Raw genomic sequence first — 17,782 nt, forward strand, 5'->3', positions numbered from 1 at the left:
GGCCTGGGACACTTTATCTGACCTCTCTGCAAGCTGCTTATTGCTGGCTGACACAGTATTACTGGTCCTTGTATTAACAACCTGCATTGATACAGCTGACCCTCATTTTAGCAATACACACAGCATTTTAACCTGCCATTGTGCCAGCCCATGGCCCCGTGCATAATGCAATTATACAGCTGTGCAAATAGACACATGATTGTAGGGTTTTTTGAAGCCTCGTGTATAATTGTGCTCCAGAATCCAAGCTTTTATTAAAAAAATCCCCTTGTCCTTTTAGTTGGGAAGGTAACTATTAAAACACAAATCAGATGCAACTTAACCAGCAGCAGTTAATAGAGTTTACCAAATATTAATTTAAATCTTTAACCTCTTCTCTGTTCAAACCCATCCCTATTTACCCCTAGAAGTAAACAAGATGCAACTGTCTGGGAACTGTGTTCCATGTGTACCAGACTGAGGTGACCTTTTCCACCTTCCCCCTAACAGCAGCTGCAGTTGTACTTGGCCATTCGAGTAAAAACCTTCTCCAAAAACGTGGGCTGTTCAGAATAAACTGAAGCTAGCATGAAAATGAGAGAGTTAATGCCTGCACTGGGGTGGGAATAGGGAATCAAGGGAAAGGCATCTTGCTGGAAGAGCACATATTATATACTGAGAGAGCAGTACACAATTCAGGAGTCCCTATCACTTTGCTTTGGTTTAATCTGGTTTTCCTTCAGACTTTTTTTTTTCCTCTCGTGAAGGTTAATAGGAATAAGGTGCCTGTAAAAAGTGTCCAGCCTCTATGGTAGCTGCATAAGTCAAGAGTGTGACCACATACAAATTACAAGCAAGCCAAGGCAGAAGAGGACTGGTAGATGAGCACAGGTAGCTGTCAAACAAGATGCACTGCAAGGCCACCTTCTAGCTTCTCACAGAGTTCCTTGGTAGCTGGATGGGACATGGCCTGTGACTTCCTAGTGACTCATTTCTCCTCTGCCCTACACATGGACTTCTGCATCATCCAGCTCAAGTTCTCAAACAAGAGGCCCACGTCAGACAACTGGCTTTGCCTGGGGAGAGAAGTGCTGGAATACACAGGGACAAAAATGCACATCCGGAGAGACAGCCAGAGAAGAGTGAGACTGGATCAGGGCCCAGCTACTTAGAGCTGATGGATGCATTCCCACTTGAAATGCAGGGCTCTGAGACATGGAGAGTAAGAGGCCTCTATCAAGGAGCCACCATGAAACAAGCTGCTGGGTGTACCAGGAGGTAATAATGTCCATGCAGTCCCCACAGCCACCAGCCACACCTCCCCCCTGAAGCATGGCTAAAAAGTGCTCACTCAGACCCTGTATAGACCTTCCCATTATACCCTCTGGAGCATCCCCTGGGAATTCCAAAGGGAGAGGCAGGAAGGCTCCCCTCTCCTAGCAGAGAGATGACATCTCTGCTCCTGTCCTCCTGCTGCAGGGATGTCCCATGAGACCAGCAAAGCTGGCAGCCTCCTGCAGCAAGCTACTGTTCCTAGCACTTCGGTTCTTCTCTGGCTTCTTGCCTCCTCCTCTCTGCAAACTGACGGCAGAGAACACACACCCCCTTTTATCACAGAAAGCAAAATAAGAGATCAAGGAGAAACGTGGTAGCAGCAGATCCTCTCTCTTCTCAAGCCAAACAGCTGAATTGTTAACCAGCCTGAACAGTTCCTTGAAGCAGCTCACGGCAGCCACATAAAAATTTAACCCTTTTCAGTTTCCCACGGTAGCATTAGTAAAGATGACTGATCCCACCAAATTATTACAGGATTTATTCTAAGCTGCTGCTGGGAAACTTTCTGGCGCAAAGGAGATTTTTTTCCCTTAGCTTTTTGAGCTTCAAATTGCATATGGAAAATTAAGCTAAGTTGTCTGAAAGGGAAATACATGGGACCCTGAGGACAAGAGAAATTACCCCATTTCCTCTTGCTGCCAGTTCATACCTCTGCCTCTCCCACAGCCTCACCCTCCTTACTCTGCTTCCTCTGCCTGCAGCAATGCCCCAGGGGGCTGGGTGCCTTCAGATCTCAACCCTGAGCAAGGCTGAACCTGTTTGGAGGGGGCTTCAAGGAAAGCACAAGGGTACAGGGATAGGTGCTGGTGATTTGGGAAATGACTCTGCTCCTTTTGAATGCCTGCTGAACCAACTTGCTCAGACAGCACAGTATTCCTGTGGCTGTTTCCTGAGGGACAAGTACTCAGTCTAGTAGGAAATAGATGACAATTACCAAGGACAAAATTCAGCTCATGTTCCAGTGCACACTGATAAATTGACACATCTACATTTTACAGCCTCTCCAATTGCTGCTGCCTGCCCCATGCTGCCTCCCTGCTCAGCATCAGTGGCACCAAAATGGTTGCTCTTCAGAGATGGGCATTCTGCAACATTGCACAGACTGAGGAGAGAGAATGTTCTTCCTTCTCACATGGTAAAACCCAAGTTAAAACATATTTAAAGTTTCTCCTCATCAGGCATCATCTTGGCATCAAGTTCTGAGCAGTGACGTTACCCCTGCAGACAGAGAACATTTTTTTTTCTTCCTGGAGGAGGATGAGGCATATTTCATATGCAAGGCCACTGCCACAAATTCACCACTTAACCTTGTACACCTGGAAAGCACCAGCACAGAGAGACCGAGCAGCTACGGGGGCAATGCTAGAATTAAAAATCCCCTGCTCTGGAGAACAGAAGAGGAGGAGAAGACCTCATCTTCAACAGATATGCCAAGCCTGCTTCACCTCACTGTCCTTGCCAGGCACTGCACAGAGGAGACAGGACTAAAACTAAAACCTGGCTTGAAGTATAAGTGCCTAAACAGAACTGCAGTGCTGAGGAAAAATGATCCAGGACTTTGGTAACTTTCTTCTCCAAGGCAGGCTTATCATATTAAAATTGGACACATCTGTGTTTCAACCAGCCTAAAAAGAAAAAGCCCTCATAATTCTGGCAGGAATCAAGACGTTGGGGGGAAGCCAGTCTTGTAATTTAACTTCCACAATAGACACAGATGTTTGTTCTGGGTCTGTAAAACACCTCTCACAGAAAAGCCCTTGTCCACAACTGGATTCCAAGTTGAGTGGCAGCACAATACATAGCAAAATATTAGTATTTCAGCTTGATGAAAGCAGCTTTTCTAGAGACAAATTTCAGGAACAGTCTCTGCATGAGGCACTTCAGACTCTCAGGCAGTCTCAGCCCTTGGAAAGAAGTCTGAAAGGGTGCGAAAAAATAGAGGGATCCCATACTGTATCACTCACTTTGTTTTTAAAGATTTATAAAAATACCTGTATATATTTATACAACACATCCCTACATCCTTTGCAGCACATTTATCTCGATCACACTTTCAACTATTGCTCTTCAAAATGAGCTTTGTTTTACACAAATAGAGCTTTCTGATGCTTAGTCATTTGCCTGCAAGATTTTCCTTTGGGGATCGTTCTGGATAAATTAGCAAAAATTACAATCCAACTGTGTGAGTGAGGCTGAAGCTTTTCCCATGAATTACACAAAGCGTGCCATCCCTTTTTTTTTTCTTTTCTTTTTTTTTCTATTAATATGACTCATTCATTAAGAGACATTCAAACACATTGTGTGTTCTTGAATTTATCATAAGCTGTCAAACTTGAGGAGCCTTTTCTGGTACAAGGAAGACCGGGAAGAGGCACCTCACATTTTATCAGCGTTCCCCATCACCTCTCTCTGCCCTGCCCACTGATGGACTTGGCAGGGATTGCTTCGTTAGGGAAGGCGGCGGCTCCAAGACAAACCACTCGTGCGGAAGATGGCAGCTGGAGCAGTCTAGACTGGGGACGGGCTCAGAAACACATCTGCTGTTGGAGGCAGGCAGGCTGCCTGCCAGAGGGACAGGACACCACCCCTCTGGCCGTGCTGCCGGCACCAGGGTTCGAACTGGGGGCTCCTGGCCGCACACCGCGCCGATGGAAACCGGAGCTGCTGGCGCGCCCGCCCGGGGACGCTTCCGACCCGGGCTACGGGGGGAGTCACTGGAAACGAGTTCCCTCCCTCTCTCCCTGCTCCTCCTGCATTACTCACTGCTTCCACAGACTCTTAGTGAACTCGGCCCTCTTCTCTTACACGTTCAGCAGCAGGTATGGTTTTCTTGCTGGAAAAATAACCCTCGGTCAGGGGAGTCAATACAGGACTTTGTGTTTGTGGGGTCAGAAAAGCTGTGGAATGGCAGCCTATAGGTGATGGAATGGCAGTCTCATCCAGGAGATGGAATGGCAGTCTCATCCAGGAGATGGAATGACAGTCTCATCCAGGAGAAAGGTCAAACTTGGGGTGTGCTGTGTACAACCCAGCCATACCCCAGGGCTGCACCAGATCACAGTAGCACAGAGCTCAGCCAGCCCAGCAGGCAGTTTGCTGGGCAGGGGAGAGGGCTGCAGCCCCCTAAACCTCCCCATCAAACCTGCTGCTGGTATAGACAGGCAAATGGTAACCCCATCCACCAAAGGATTTAAAACACCTATCACATCACATCACAACCTTGCAAGGGCCTGCAGGCTTGACATGTGGGAAAAAAATACTATTTTTCATAATTTTTTTTTTTTTTGGTGTGTGTCCAAGCTACTTACAGCCATGTGCTGGGGTCAGGCTGCTCTGCAAGCTCAGGAAAGGCCCACTGGGCCCTGTGCAGGGATGGAAGACCTGGAGCAAGGCTCAGCAGAGGTGCTGCAGGCAGCCCTGGGGATGATTCAGAGGGATGACTGCCAGCTGCTGAGTCAGTGCTCAGTTACTGACTCCTCATGATGTTTGGGTGTTCTTTTTGCTATTTCCCCCTCCTCCTCCAAAAAAAAAAAAAAAGAAAAGAAAAGAAAAAGCAGAGCTGAGATCCCAGATGCTTGTGGTTATTAATGGTTCCCAAGCAATTTTTCTTTTTTAGGAGCATATTCTCCCTCCTCTAGCCTCCCAGAAAAACCCAACATTCCTGAAGAATTAATGCCCAACCATTAGCTCCACGTGGGATGCAGCAGCTTGGTTTCCTGTTGCACAGCACCATGCTGGACTTTCAGGACAGATTCACCCACGAAGAGTGCTGCCATTCAGTCCCAGGTGAACATACCCTTTTTAGCCTCTTGCTTGCCCTCCTCTAACCAGATAGACATCTCTCTCCATTGTGGGGATGCAACCCTTCTGCACAGCCAAACTTACAACACAGTTATTCTGGTGGCATTCACAAAGCCAGAATTAAAGGGACCACTGAAGTGATCATTCCATGCACCTGGCTGTCAATCACATCCTGATTTTGGGATGAGGAGGATGAGAGGTGGTCCTTCCCTAAGTGGGAAGCCAGAAAGGCAGAGCGCTGCTGGCTGGCAGCCTGCCTCTGCCCAGAGATCACTGTCAATGGGGCCCCAATCCTTGCTGAAAAGGTAAAATTCACTTTCCCATCCACATTCCCCTGCCTAGCTTGATGTTGTCTTGAAGAGACCTCGTATCATGCAGAACACCTGGGAAAACTAATTCATCATCCTACCCTTCTACTCGTGTGTGACATTCCCAGCCCCTAACCTACCCCATCCAGGCTGTGATATCAAGCAGCAGAGCAGGAAGGGCTGCACTGACCTCATCAGAAACGTCTGCCCAACAACAGGAGGACGGCGCCAGGTAATTACTCAAGCAGAGAACATTTATCAGCTCTTGCTCTGAAACATGTTTGTCTGGCCATGGGAGTGCTACATTAATTTCTCAACACTCCCATTCTGGTCTTTTCTCCTTTCTTTTCCCATGTCAGAGACATCCAATGCCATATGGTACAGAGGTCTCAGTGAGTCAGAGGAGCTCTCAAGCACGCAGGGCAGGCAGCTGCAGCCGAGCCATAACCTTTCCTTCTCAAAGTGCCTACTTTGTTTCCAGGACTCAAATTGGATAAAGCCAGACAGAGCCTCAAAACATTCTCCTTTCCCTCAATTTAGGACTCTGGTTGTTCTTAGACAGGATGGAAAAATCCTGCCGTCTCTTCCCTCAGCCCTCCACAGCCTCAAGCTGTTTCTTCACTATGATTCACAAGCTGAGAGGGATTTTCCACTCCAGTTCAATCATAAGTTCTTTACATTGCAGGGGAAGCGGGAGCTGGGAGCTTGGTCACCCTCGTGTCACTTGCAAGGGCAAGAAGATGAAAAAGAGCAGGATTTCCCTGGGCTCAGAGCAGAAAGCCCTGATTTACCACTTAAAGGTAATGTTTTAAGAGAAGTTCACAATTGCTGAATTTCTCCTCTTGGAAATATGCTTGAAATGCCTCTCCATGAAACACAGATCACCCAAAGATAAAATCACTGAAGCTCATTCTGTCTGCTCAGGGGTTTTGCAAAATTTCTGCAAGCACAAAGACAACAACAGGGATGTGTGCCTGTGAAGTCAGGCAGCAGCACAGGGCTGCATCCCCCTGCCACCACCTTCACCTCCCCTGGAGGTGGGACCCTTGGAAAAAGGTTGCCCAGCCCCCAGTGAGTCCTCATCCAAACTGCAAGGAGAGAGATCACTCTGCTGCTTTGAACTAGAGCAGGCAGGGAAATCAAGCCCTGCAGGTAAGCACCAAGGGCTGAGCTAAACACAACCATTTGGCTTTAGGTGATACTTGCAACCACGAGCAGCACGTCTGCAGACACAAGAGCTGTTGATTGTGTACCTTCAGCTAGTCTCAGTATTTCCACTGTAAATCCTTCTTTTTTACTATTTTAAGCATTCAAGCCATAAAAAGTTGCTCTAGGATGGAACTTGGCAACTTAAGACTCCGTCTGGGGGAAACCATTACATGTACAATCCCTCTCTCCTACAGACAATATGACAAAAGGCTTGGGCTGGAACACCAAATCTGCCAAAAGTTTTGCAGTTTCAAGAACCTGTTTGCATTCATGCATTTGAAAAAACCCCAAAAGTAGCAGATAATTAGTGTGGCCCTGCTGCTTTTAGCATTACAAAACGTGTGTATACATTTGGGATAGCCAAGATACACAACATGAGTGTGGTTATTGTGTGTGGAATGCAGTTGTTAAATTTATAAAGGAAACTCTTTGCACGCTTTAAGTGTGGGGTATGAGAAATTAAAAAAATAATTAACTTATACCATAATAAGGGTTAGTTTAAAAAATAAATCCTGAAGCAAAGCCTGTACTTGCGTTTGCTGAAACAGGGCACTTTTCTGGAAATGTGAAATTCAGGTAGAAAACAAATTAATAACCAGGGCTGAAGAATAGTTAACTTGCAGCATGTTTCTGAGGCACCTGAGTTTTCTTTGGAAAGTGACCAGTTCTGCACTCTTGGCCCTCAGTGAGACCACGGGGTGGAAGAGAGCCCCAACCTGGCCATCAAAATTTTAACCAGCAACTTTAAGGAAGAAAAGTGGGATTATTCTTTTTTTTTTACTTCTCTTAAATCTATCACTAAACAGCAACTTTAATCACAAACTACAGCCACAGAGCACTCAAGTTTACAATGAGATAATGCTGAAGTTGTCATCATCAGGAGTGTAATAGTGCTGGGCTGCTATTATGAGTGGTCACATTTAGCAAGATTTCTAGAAACCCTTATAGGTTATGGCCTGCCAACCCTCTAGCTGATCTGTGACTGGGAATAGTTAGCATTAAGAACCTGAATTTACCTGAGGTCCTCTCTCTCCTTTCATGCCTGGATATCCCAGGATAAATGGAAATGGAGTGGGTCCAAGCACATCAAAGATTTGATCGCCATCAGATGGAGCTGGGGTTGTGAGGTTGAAGTTCTGTGCCCTGGCTCTGGAGAGGGGACGGACAGAGGCCAGGGGTGGTTTGGTGTACACCAGAGGGACAGTACTGGGATACACTTTCCTGGTAGGGGATGGCACATGCTTCTTTGGAACAGGCCCGTGGCTTGGGGTCTGTGGGGTTTGCTTTAGGGTGACGAAGTGGACATTGCTGGTTGTGTTATCAGTCATCCTCCTCATTGGCTTTGTAGTACTGGCTGCTGCAGAGGGCTCAAGTGTAGGTTTTTGGTTGATTTTCTTTTTGGTCTCTTGCTTGGACTCCTTCTTACTGGCCGTGGCAGGGCTCTGGGTTGTTGGTGAGGCCTTTTTGACAGTGGGATGGGGAATTAGCTCCACGCGTGTGCTGGGAGTGGGCCGAGACACCCTGGGGGTTGTCACTGTCCCCCGAGGAAGCGACCAGGTGGGTGGCCGTGCCTCAGTACTCAATGGAACAGGAGATGGGACCACTGTGGTCTTTGTGGCTTTGGATGTCAGTCTTGGCAGCGATGGTGGGGATGACACCAATGTGACAGTTGTTGCACCTGAACCCCGAGTCTTCGGGGGTGCAGTGACCCTGCCAAGCTCCAAGGATGGGGCAGCAGTGGTCAAGTTTTTCAGACCCTGCAGCGAGGGCTCCATATGCTGTGGGGTGCTCAGGGAGGGACGGGGATCCCTGGGAAGGAGAGGGATGAGAGGGGGGAGGGTTGGCCGGTAGGTATCTGCTTGCCTGCACTGTTTTTTCAGATATTTACAGTAATGATGAGCTGCCTTGGCTGAAGGATAAATATCAAACTGGCAGACGGCTCCTTCAAACTGCACGGAGTGCTGGTTCATCTTCCCAAAGAGGAAAGATCCACTTGGATCTAATGCCTCGTCCTTTTTAAAATGCAAATCCGCATGTACTCTGTGCTTCCCACAAGAAGTAAATAAAGTGACTGTCTGACCACGGATCTCGATGGCCATATTGTGCCACTGGCCATCGTGGACATTGTAATCAAAATATACAGAGCGCTTGTGGCCCACGTAGACAATGACCTTCCCAGGCACAAACTGGACCCCCAGCTGCAGTTTTTTCTTTTTGCTCTTGACAGCAAAGAGGAAAGCGTTGTTGATTCGGTGGGAGCAGAGGCTCAGCACCAGGAGCAGGTCAGTGCTGGAGCCTCTGGGGAGGATGGTGCTGACCGGTGCCTCGACGCGTGCTCGCTGAGTGAAGATGACCCCTGATTTGAAAGGAATGACCCCTTGAGGAACTGCCCGTGATGATGAGGACCACCCACTTGATGGCCTTTTCCCTGACAGGCCCAGTCGTTGAAGAACATCCACATCTGAAATGGAAACACAAACAAAATGTGAGGTGTGGGGCGATGCAAGGGCTGGGTGGGCATGGAGGCCAAGCCAGACACAAAAGGGAATAGGATAAAGGAAACCCCAACATTCCTCTCATACGTACACATTCATATAACCAGAACTGAGAGCACAGAGCTCTTCTACACATAGGGTGAGGAGGAAGTGCTTGCTCAACTTGGGCATCAGTAATTGCCAAAATGCATCAGCCCCGTGGTGTATCTGGCCAGTGGTCCTGTCCTGTCCTACCACGGACCAGCTCCAGATGTTCTGAAGGGAGCTGACTTCACTACAAGGAAATTTCCCACTGAGCACCAATACCCCACTTCTCTGGGATTTAATTCTGAGTACTGACCACACAGCTGGAAAGGAATTTGAACAACAGACAGAGCTGGGATTGCAAAATTTTATATCCCCAGAAGGCAAGGAAGAGAACTTTCAAAGGGACCAAAAGCTTTCTATCTGTCTCTCTCCAAATTAGTAAGAAACAGCTTTTGATCTTTGAGACTCTGGAGAGTTTAAGGAAGCAAAGGTGCCTCCCAGCATGAAAAAAACTGCACCTAAATTTCACTGAACCACTTTAGGTTGTTAACAGCTCTACCTTTTCCCCAGAAGATCATCTTACAACCTTGAATTATTTTAATAAGTTGGAAGAAACAGTCTTGTTTTTAAAGAGCTGAGAAATTAGTTATAGCTGCCACTGAGCAACAGAGGTAGGACTCATCCCCAGCGTTTGTCACCTAGGAGGTGGGTGCCTTGTTTAGGAGAAGATGAGAGGCACTGCTGTCCAGAGGCACCTATCTTACTCCACTGACTCCAGGAGAAGTCTGCAATGGGCAAACAAGCAGAATCCTCTGGTTTCCATCCCCAGTGTTTATCAGGAGTCACACACAGCACAGAGTCCAAGGCAGATTAACAGGCAACAGCAACACAAACTGAAGCCAGCTGGTGGTAGTTTCAGCTGAACTACTTGACTGGGGAAGATGTTGAGGTCTCCTGAGAAAAGCTGCAAAGGTAAATGACCCTTGCCACAAACTTCAAAGGCATCAGGATTTAGCCCTAAGGAAACAAATTTACCACTTAAACTAAGAGCTAGACTCCAGCTTCAAATGTTTACATGTATTTTTAGGTTCCCAGAGACAGAGAGTGGTGTGTCTCTACCAGGCACAGATGCTTTACCCTCCAGAAGCTACTTATTCAGTAGCTGCCCTGAATGATCTAAGGCTGTTTCCCTGCTCAGGGGATGCTGCTGCTGTTTGCAGCACCAATCCAGCTGTCTCATTACCAACTGCATTCAACACTGCTTGAGAAAAAGGAAAAAGCACAACCCAACCACTCCTTTCTCTCAAAACCCTCTAAGGTAGAGCCAAATTTGAGATGCCTACGCAAAACCTGATTGAATCAGACCTCATGCAGGACATATATGTGCATTTTCCAGCACCAGTTCCAGGCACACAGCTCAGGACTCCTCTGCACCCAGCCTGTCTGCCTCTCCATCCTATGCTGGCTGTCCTGGGCTGGTGGAGCACATCCCCTGGGATGATGGGATGTCATCAGCTAACGTAAAATGCAAGGTAATTTTGACTTCCTCAAGTAGCTCCAAGTTTAGCACAGCATTCTTTCCCTCTTCAATTTTTTTTTTTTCCCCTCTGTAAATTTTTCCATCAAAACACATCATTTAAAAAACCATTCACTTAGAGCTGCCTGGTCCTAGGTGCCTTGAAACTTGCTGTAATGTTCCTGAAGCAACACTTGAACAACTGGGAAGAACTTCTACCAGACTCTGTGCATGAAGTGATACGCACAGTGATTCCTGAACAATCAAATTATCATCTCTGAAAGAGGGGATAAAATGTTTTCTTGCTCTCCTTCCCATCTCTTTCTTTCCCTCTCACTTTCCCCATGAAAAAAAAAAAAAAAAAAAAAAAAAGAAAAAGTTTATAAGAAAAGGAAGACAAAAAGCAGGAGAGAAATAACTTGCATTTCCAGAAGTTACTGGCCAGGACCTTAGTTAGTGCACAGCAGATGAACTCACTAACCTCATGATCTTTTGGATTTGTAACACTTATTGAATAACCATCCTCTGCATTCCTTGATTTTTCCAGTGTGCAGGAAGACCCCTAAGCCTTACAGCAGTAACTGCAGTGTTTTCAAAAGCCCACAGCATTGGCTTAATTTCATCCTCACACAGATTTATGAACAAGTTCTTATTTGCTTTTATAAACCTCATGATGTTTGAAAATCCTGAGTGATAATACAGTCTCAGGTCACCAATATTTCCTTACAGCCTCTGCTTCCTTGGAAGTTTTTCCTTCCTGGCACTCAGAAGAGCAGCCTGAGTCCCACTGTGGGGAAACCAAGCAAGATTTTTAAAATTCCTTTATTACAGAGAGTATTGTCAGAGAGGATTTATCTACCACACTAAGGTTTTCCTTTAGATTGATGGTAACAACCAAAAGACATAGCACCATCCCATAATTACCATGGGAGTAAAATGATGGACACAGATGAATCTAAATAGCATATTAAAATCTACTCAAGAAAAGAGATGCCAAGACATGGTATTTGTTCTAACTCTTTATGAGCTGACATAAAACTTGCTCTGAAAACTGCCTAAGTAATACAGCCAGATGTTCACCTCTTTGAATTGAAGCAGAATTTGGAAAATATTACATTCTTCAAAACTGCTGATGGAGGGGATGTATTTATTTCTCCCCCCCCCCATCAAAAGTTCTCCATGGGCTGGCTTACAGCTGAGTATTGACCAGCTTTCTATTTTTTCTTCATGCTTTGGAGACTAAGAGGAGAGCCCTGGAGCCTGCTAGTCCACTTATAAATATGATTTTTGGTTTTTTTTTCTACTCTGAAGCTATCTCCTCTTGTGGGTCACTGATTACTCTATCCCAACCTTTTGTCCTCTCCCCAGCAACACTGGGAGGGGATGCTTGGAGAAGAGATGTAAGGACAGGGTGAAGGTGAACAACACTTCCCCTGCAGCACAGGGCCTGAGCCACAGTCACTCTACCATCAGTCCCCCCTGTGGGATTTTTCTTTCTTATTTTTGCCTTTAATGTCAGAACTCACATCATTTCTGTATGCATTACATCCTCTGTGCCTGCAGAGGTATGACTGGGTTGCATTCAAGTCAAGGAGAAACCAGAGTGTCTGCCAGAGACACTTAATTCCTTAATGCCCCAGCCTCAAGGGGCACTTTCTGAAAGCAGTTAAGTACCAACAAATGCAGGTAGATGCCAGTGACATTTTAGACACAAAGTGCTTCATTCCCACCAGTTCCAGCAGACAGACAGGCATTTCTAGAAGTCCTGTGGGGCATGTAATCACCTGTTAAAAAACTGGTTCTTTTGCCAGCTGTTAACTGCATCATCTGTATCATCAATACTGCAATGATCAGCAACAAATGCATTTAATTCTGTGCACTAGGCTCAGACATTATTAAATGATGTTCCTAAACTAATACCTAAGGACTTGGCTGTTACTTTTGGTTGGAAGAGAAGAAGGGGAAAAAAAGTGTAATTTACCTTCAGAATTTCCCTGTGTAAATCCCAGGAGCCAGGTAAAACATAACACAGTCCAGAGAAAGCAGAATCCCCTAAAATTGGAAGAAAATAAATAAATTAGTTTCTACAACATTAGGAACAAAATCTAGCTGCCCCATTAAGGGCCTTCTCCTAGTGAAGTAAAGTAGCAATGTCCACGTGTGTCCAGAAAATGCAGAACAGCACTTGTTTCTGACCAAGATTTCCTTTTCCCACTGTACAGTCATCTAGAGGCTACTGAATTCAGTGGAAAGTTTTCCCACTGGTATTAGAGGGGATCATCCCACTGTTTTGAGATGCATGGTGATCAGTGCCAGGTCAGGAGTCCCTTTGCTACTGCTACTTTTTGGCACTTGCCTCCCATCCATGAGGATATGGGGAAAAAACTCCAAGATGCAGTGAGATGTCACCTGCACCTCAGCAAACGGAGTCCTATTGCTTTACTGCATGCTGAAGAATATTATAAACATGCAAAAATCTTACATTCCTTGTTTAACACCCAGGTGCAAAGATGGGGGCAGCTTCTAACCACTCAGCATCCTATGTTCTTGCCACTAATTGTATCCTCATTAGCTTGGTTTGGCAAGAAATTTTAGAAAGTGTGAGAGCTGCAGGCTCCCAAGTGCAGTGTGCTCGCTGGCCCTTTCATGCCTGAGAGGGAACTGAACAAACCTTTCAGTTAACTAAATTAAACCTTGAAGTGCCAGCAGAGAGGAAAACTTTTACCAGAAAGGTAGCTGAAGCCCCCCCTTCCCTCACCAGGTTCCTTGATTTGTAGCCAAATAACAAAGAGAGGAAACTCCTTGGTTAAGCTCACTTAAAACTGCCAGTGGAAAGTCTGAAGATTGAATTCCCTCATCTTTCAGAGATGATATTTAACAGCTTGAGCAGCAAAGGCTGCTGGAGGAGCAGAGACAAAAATGTAAACTACAGAAAGCCCTCAGCCAGAAGAAAGCAATGTGGGACATCCACAGGTTGTTCTTTGTTTAAGCCAAGGCAGTGCAAACACTGGGATACAGAGAGCAATGCCAGAGGGCAGCTTGCTGCTCTCTCCAGATCTGGCAGAGACAAATCATTTATCAAAGGGGATTAGAGACCACTCTTCTCCTGCCATCAAGCCTCAGCTTTAGCACAAGAAAACATCCTGACAGACAATGTATTACCCTGGGCCATTTTCTCATACAGTGCAGGAGACCCTTTCCCACAGCTAAAATGAAGCCACGGGGATTTACACATCATGGGGAAACCGGGCCTTGAATAGAGAAATCCATGCAGGAATCCAGCCACTAACTTAGATTTTAAGGCTTGAAGGGACAGAGTACTGGAGCAGCCCCACATCATCCTTTGCTCTTTCCATTACCCTGACACTGGGCTGCATTTGCAGGAGTTCTGGGGTTTATTTAATTTAATCATGAAGGAACGACAGCTTGGAATAGCCAAATCAAGGTAATCTTTAGTCATATCCTATAGCCAAACAGATGCTAACCAAGAAACCCTCACTATGCTCAAGAGAGCTCCAGCTGGGGAGACTTGGTTGTTTTCCATCTATTTTTATCCCACAGGACACAGGTCTCAGGCTGAAGATGCTGCTGAGTCCAAGGAGAGCTGCTGCTGCAGTTTGTTCAGGGGAGGTAAGAAGGGAAGAAGAACAGGAAGGTTCTTCATGGCCTCCTCTAGCAGAAATCTTTTTGTTACTTAAAACAAGGCTAAAATGCACTTCATGGAAGGACCTCTAAGATGCAGACACAATCCCACCTGTCCATGGAGCAGACTTTGATGGCTATTGCAGCTGAGCTTGACTTCCCAATGAATGCATGGGAAGGTAGGAAGGAGGTGACCAACATGACATGAACTCCAGGGGCAGCAGGAGCCCCAGGCACCAGGAACACCTTTGCTCTGGTGAGGATCAGATCTGTACAGCTATGCACAAGCACTGATGCACAAAAGACACCTAAGTGAAGTCCAGCTCTTTAGTGGAAGGGTATCTTCACAACCCAAATTTGCTTCCAGAATCCCTGTTGACCAACACAGTGAGGGGAACAAGCCTTAGGGGAAAATCCAGCACGTAATTTCATTCCAGTGACACTGACGGAGCAATAAAGGAGACAAATGCAGAGTGTGGGATCCAGCTGGCCTCAGCCCTGCTCCTGGACCCCTCACACAGCCAACAGTGTAAGAGCTGAGAGCAGGGCCCAGTGCCAAAACACTCAAGAAAAACACTTTGGCAAAATTCACCATCTTAATGGAAAAAGCAAAAGCAGCTTCCAAGTGGCAGACCTGTGAGTGATGGGGCTGTTAATTACTGCAGGATTTTATAATGCAGCCTCTTTTTCCGTTACAATTCTGCAGCAACAGGATTGCATAAGCAGCTTGAGAAGCAATGGGAAGATTTTTCTCCTTATATAGAGCTATCAAACCCACCTTTCCTTTATCTCAGCTTCTACCCACAACCAGTGATTTCCACAGAGACTCTCTCAAGAGACACCCACTAAAAGACTTGAGTTCTTCTATTGCTTGGTCTCTGGATACCAGAATGAGGATCCCACTGCTACAGTCGTGAGGTGAAGAAGTGCCCCTACACACCTGTGATCTGAGCCCATGTAAACCCTAAAAGTGTTCCAATGCAAACTCCCTCTATATCAAACTGAAGCTACTGACTATATCCTAATTTTGCTTTGCTATGCTTTCTGAACTCCCAAGATCAATCTGTAAGAACTAACCAGTGATAAAAGTGCAAGACATAAGACAAGAGTTGTAGAAGGACAGAAAAATACTAAAATAAACAATAACACTTCCCAGACTTGGTGGCAAATTTTTGGTGGCATCTTCCCAGTGAGGACCATGTGCACACAGATAGCAGCCAAGAATAAACATCTTGATGAATTCCAAAAAAAACCAATCAGAAGGTCCAGGCACCACTTCTGCTCCAGCTGCAGGACCAGAACAGTCATGGTGATTTGCACCAATCTGGAGATCTGATAAAATCACCACTACTAATTAGCCTGAAATTACAAAGCTGTGCCCTGGGTTTTCAGCTTGCAGACTCATTGCCATCTTCTTACTGAGCACTGAAAAATCACTTATTAGAGCAGCAAGTTGGAACTTGGAGACTAAAGAAGAGTTACCACCTCTCCAGGTGACCTGTACACAGCATGTCTTGGTGCTACCCCCAGAAAAGTCATGTTCAGGCTGACAACCTCAAGAGCAAACATAAAGGGAAAATTCTGTTGACCATAGGGTTTCTCACCTGACAATCACTGGAATAGAGCATCACACTGAACTAAGGAGAACAGTGAGACAATAGCCTCTAGGGTAGACTTGGTCAGGAGCTATCCTGAAAAAAGTGCAAGTTTGACAAAGCTGAAGCAATTTGTAAAATAGTTGTGATCATCTCATTCTTCACAATTTCTGGAATCTGTTGGAGCAATTTTGGCTTTTTTAAATTAAAAAAGGAAAAGCCTAAATGATTTAGACATATTTAGGCTTAGATGATGGGTTGAAGCTGAAAAAAATGTTACAAGGGCTCAAACCAGCATTTAATTTATTTTTTTTTCTCCCTCTCTTACAGTGAGTAAAGGTCTCAGGCTGAAGATGCTGCTGAGTCCAAGGAGAGCTGCTGCTGCAGTTTGTTCAGGTGAGGTAGGAAGGGAAGAAGAACAGGAAGGTTCTTCATTCGAAGCTGCAAACATTATTACAGGGTGGAAAAGCAATTCCCTCCACTCTCCTCCATTCAGGTACCTCTTATTCTGTCCAAAATACCAGAAGATGCTGAAAATTGGTTTTCAAGAAAGGCAAATCTGCATTTCTAGCTGTAGATCAAACAGTGCATTTTAAAAGAAGAAAATATCTGTATTGCTTAGGATCCTTTGCATGGATGTGATATTTTAAAAGACTCCAAAGCAATTTTTGTAGTTAACAGGAAACAAAAATCACAGCCTATTTCCTGAGGCTTAAAATTGCACTACAGCATTAATTCCACTCAGTGCTTTTTGAGGTAGAAATCTTATTTTGTAATAGTATCATGCCTTGCACTGCAGATTCCTGCTCTCTTTTTGGGACTTCTGGAAACTCCAATGTTTTTCCTCTCACCCTGTTTCTGGAGAGGGAACACATCATTATGTAGTTATTCCTATATCAACCCTGCACAGTCCTTTGTTGGACCTTCTCTGCAGTCTAAACCAGCTCTTGATTTACATTTCCAGTCAAAGACTTTGTTTGGTGTGTGCAGGCACTCCAACCATTTCTTGGGGTGATCCTGAGTGAACAGCAATGTCTGAATTCTTCCACCCAGAGTTTGGAGCATGCATGTAAATCCAGAAGTTCCCAAGGTTTCTCTGGCACTATTTCAGCATCAGTGTGGCCAACCCTCCCTCCTGCAGCCTCCCACCTTGTTTTTTTCAAGGGTTTATGCTGATACCTGCAGACAGAGGGCTGATGGGTTTCAAAACACTGGCCCTTGTGCTCCTAATTGTAATCTAGATCTTTGTGTATTCACTGCACAAAGCTGGGCCAGAGCTAACCAGATCCTCTGAGCCCCTTCTGGTGACAATTTGCTTCCTCATCTCCTAGATGCAAGACTGACTGAAGAGGCTCTGATGACACAAAGACCCTCTCAGATCCCTCCTAGCAACTTCCTAGAATGAGGGGGATCTTTTTTAACAGTCTATTACTTGGCCTCCTCTTTGCTCACCTCCCCTGCCTGGGTTATTGACTTGACTGCTGTTTGAAGTGACAACGCTCACTGCTGGCCCTTGCCTTTGTGTTCTCAGTTAGTAGCTGGAGCCCTTAATAAACAGAAGTGCTTAGTGTGATCTGTCATTTCATTCCTTTTTTTGTCCTTCCAACAAACGCCTTTGCATAACTTCATTTTGTGAATGGGATTTGGCAGAGCCATATAGAATTCCCCATTGTTTCCATTTGCACTTCACTACGTGTCCATCATTACTCCTCATGCCTTCAACAAATTGGCAAAGAGAGAGAGAGGGGAAAAGAACCCACATGCTCTGTGTCTGCCTCTGCTCAGGTATTTCCTACAAGCTCCTCTCCACAAAACCTGTGCAGCCCTTGGTCAATAACGTAACCTCCATAAACGCCCTTTTCAAGCAGGGCAGAT

The 17,782-nt window shown here is 45.7% G+C and overlaps 1 protein-coding gene across 2 annotated transcripts in view; it reads right to left on the reverse strand.

Annotated features, from left to right (window-relative positions):
- COL27A1 (collagen type XXVII alpha 1 chain) overlaps positions 1-17,782 on the reverse strand; it is a 143,700-nt gene that overhangs the window by 121,173 nt on the left and 4,745 nt on the right. For both annotated transcript variants that reach the window (XM_071766088.1, XM_071766087.1), the window contains 2 exons: positions 12,652-12,722; positions 7,649-9,093 (listed from right to left, as the gene is read on the reverse strand). In XM_071766088.1, coding sequence (XP_071622189.1) covers positions 7,649-9,093; positions 12,652-12,722 — 1,516 coding nt within the window. The remainder of the gene's footprint in view (positions 1-7,648; positions 9,094-12,651; positions 12,723-17,782) is intronic.

The sequence above is a fragment of the Heliangelus exortis genome, chromosome 22, assembly GCF_036169615.1.
Source record: "Heliangelus exortis chromosome 22, bHelExo1.hap1, whole genome shotgun sequence".
Lineage (NCBI taxonomy): Eukaryota > Metazoa > Chordata > Aves > Apodiformes > Trochilidae > Heliangelus > Heliangelus exortis.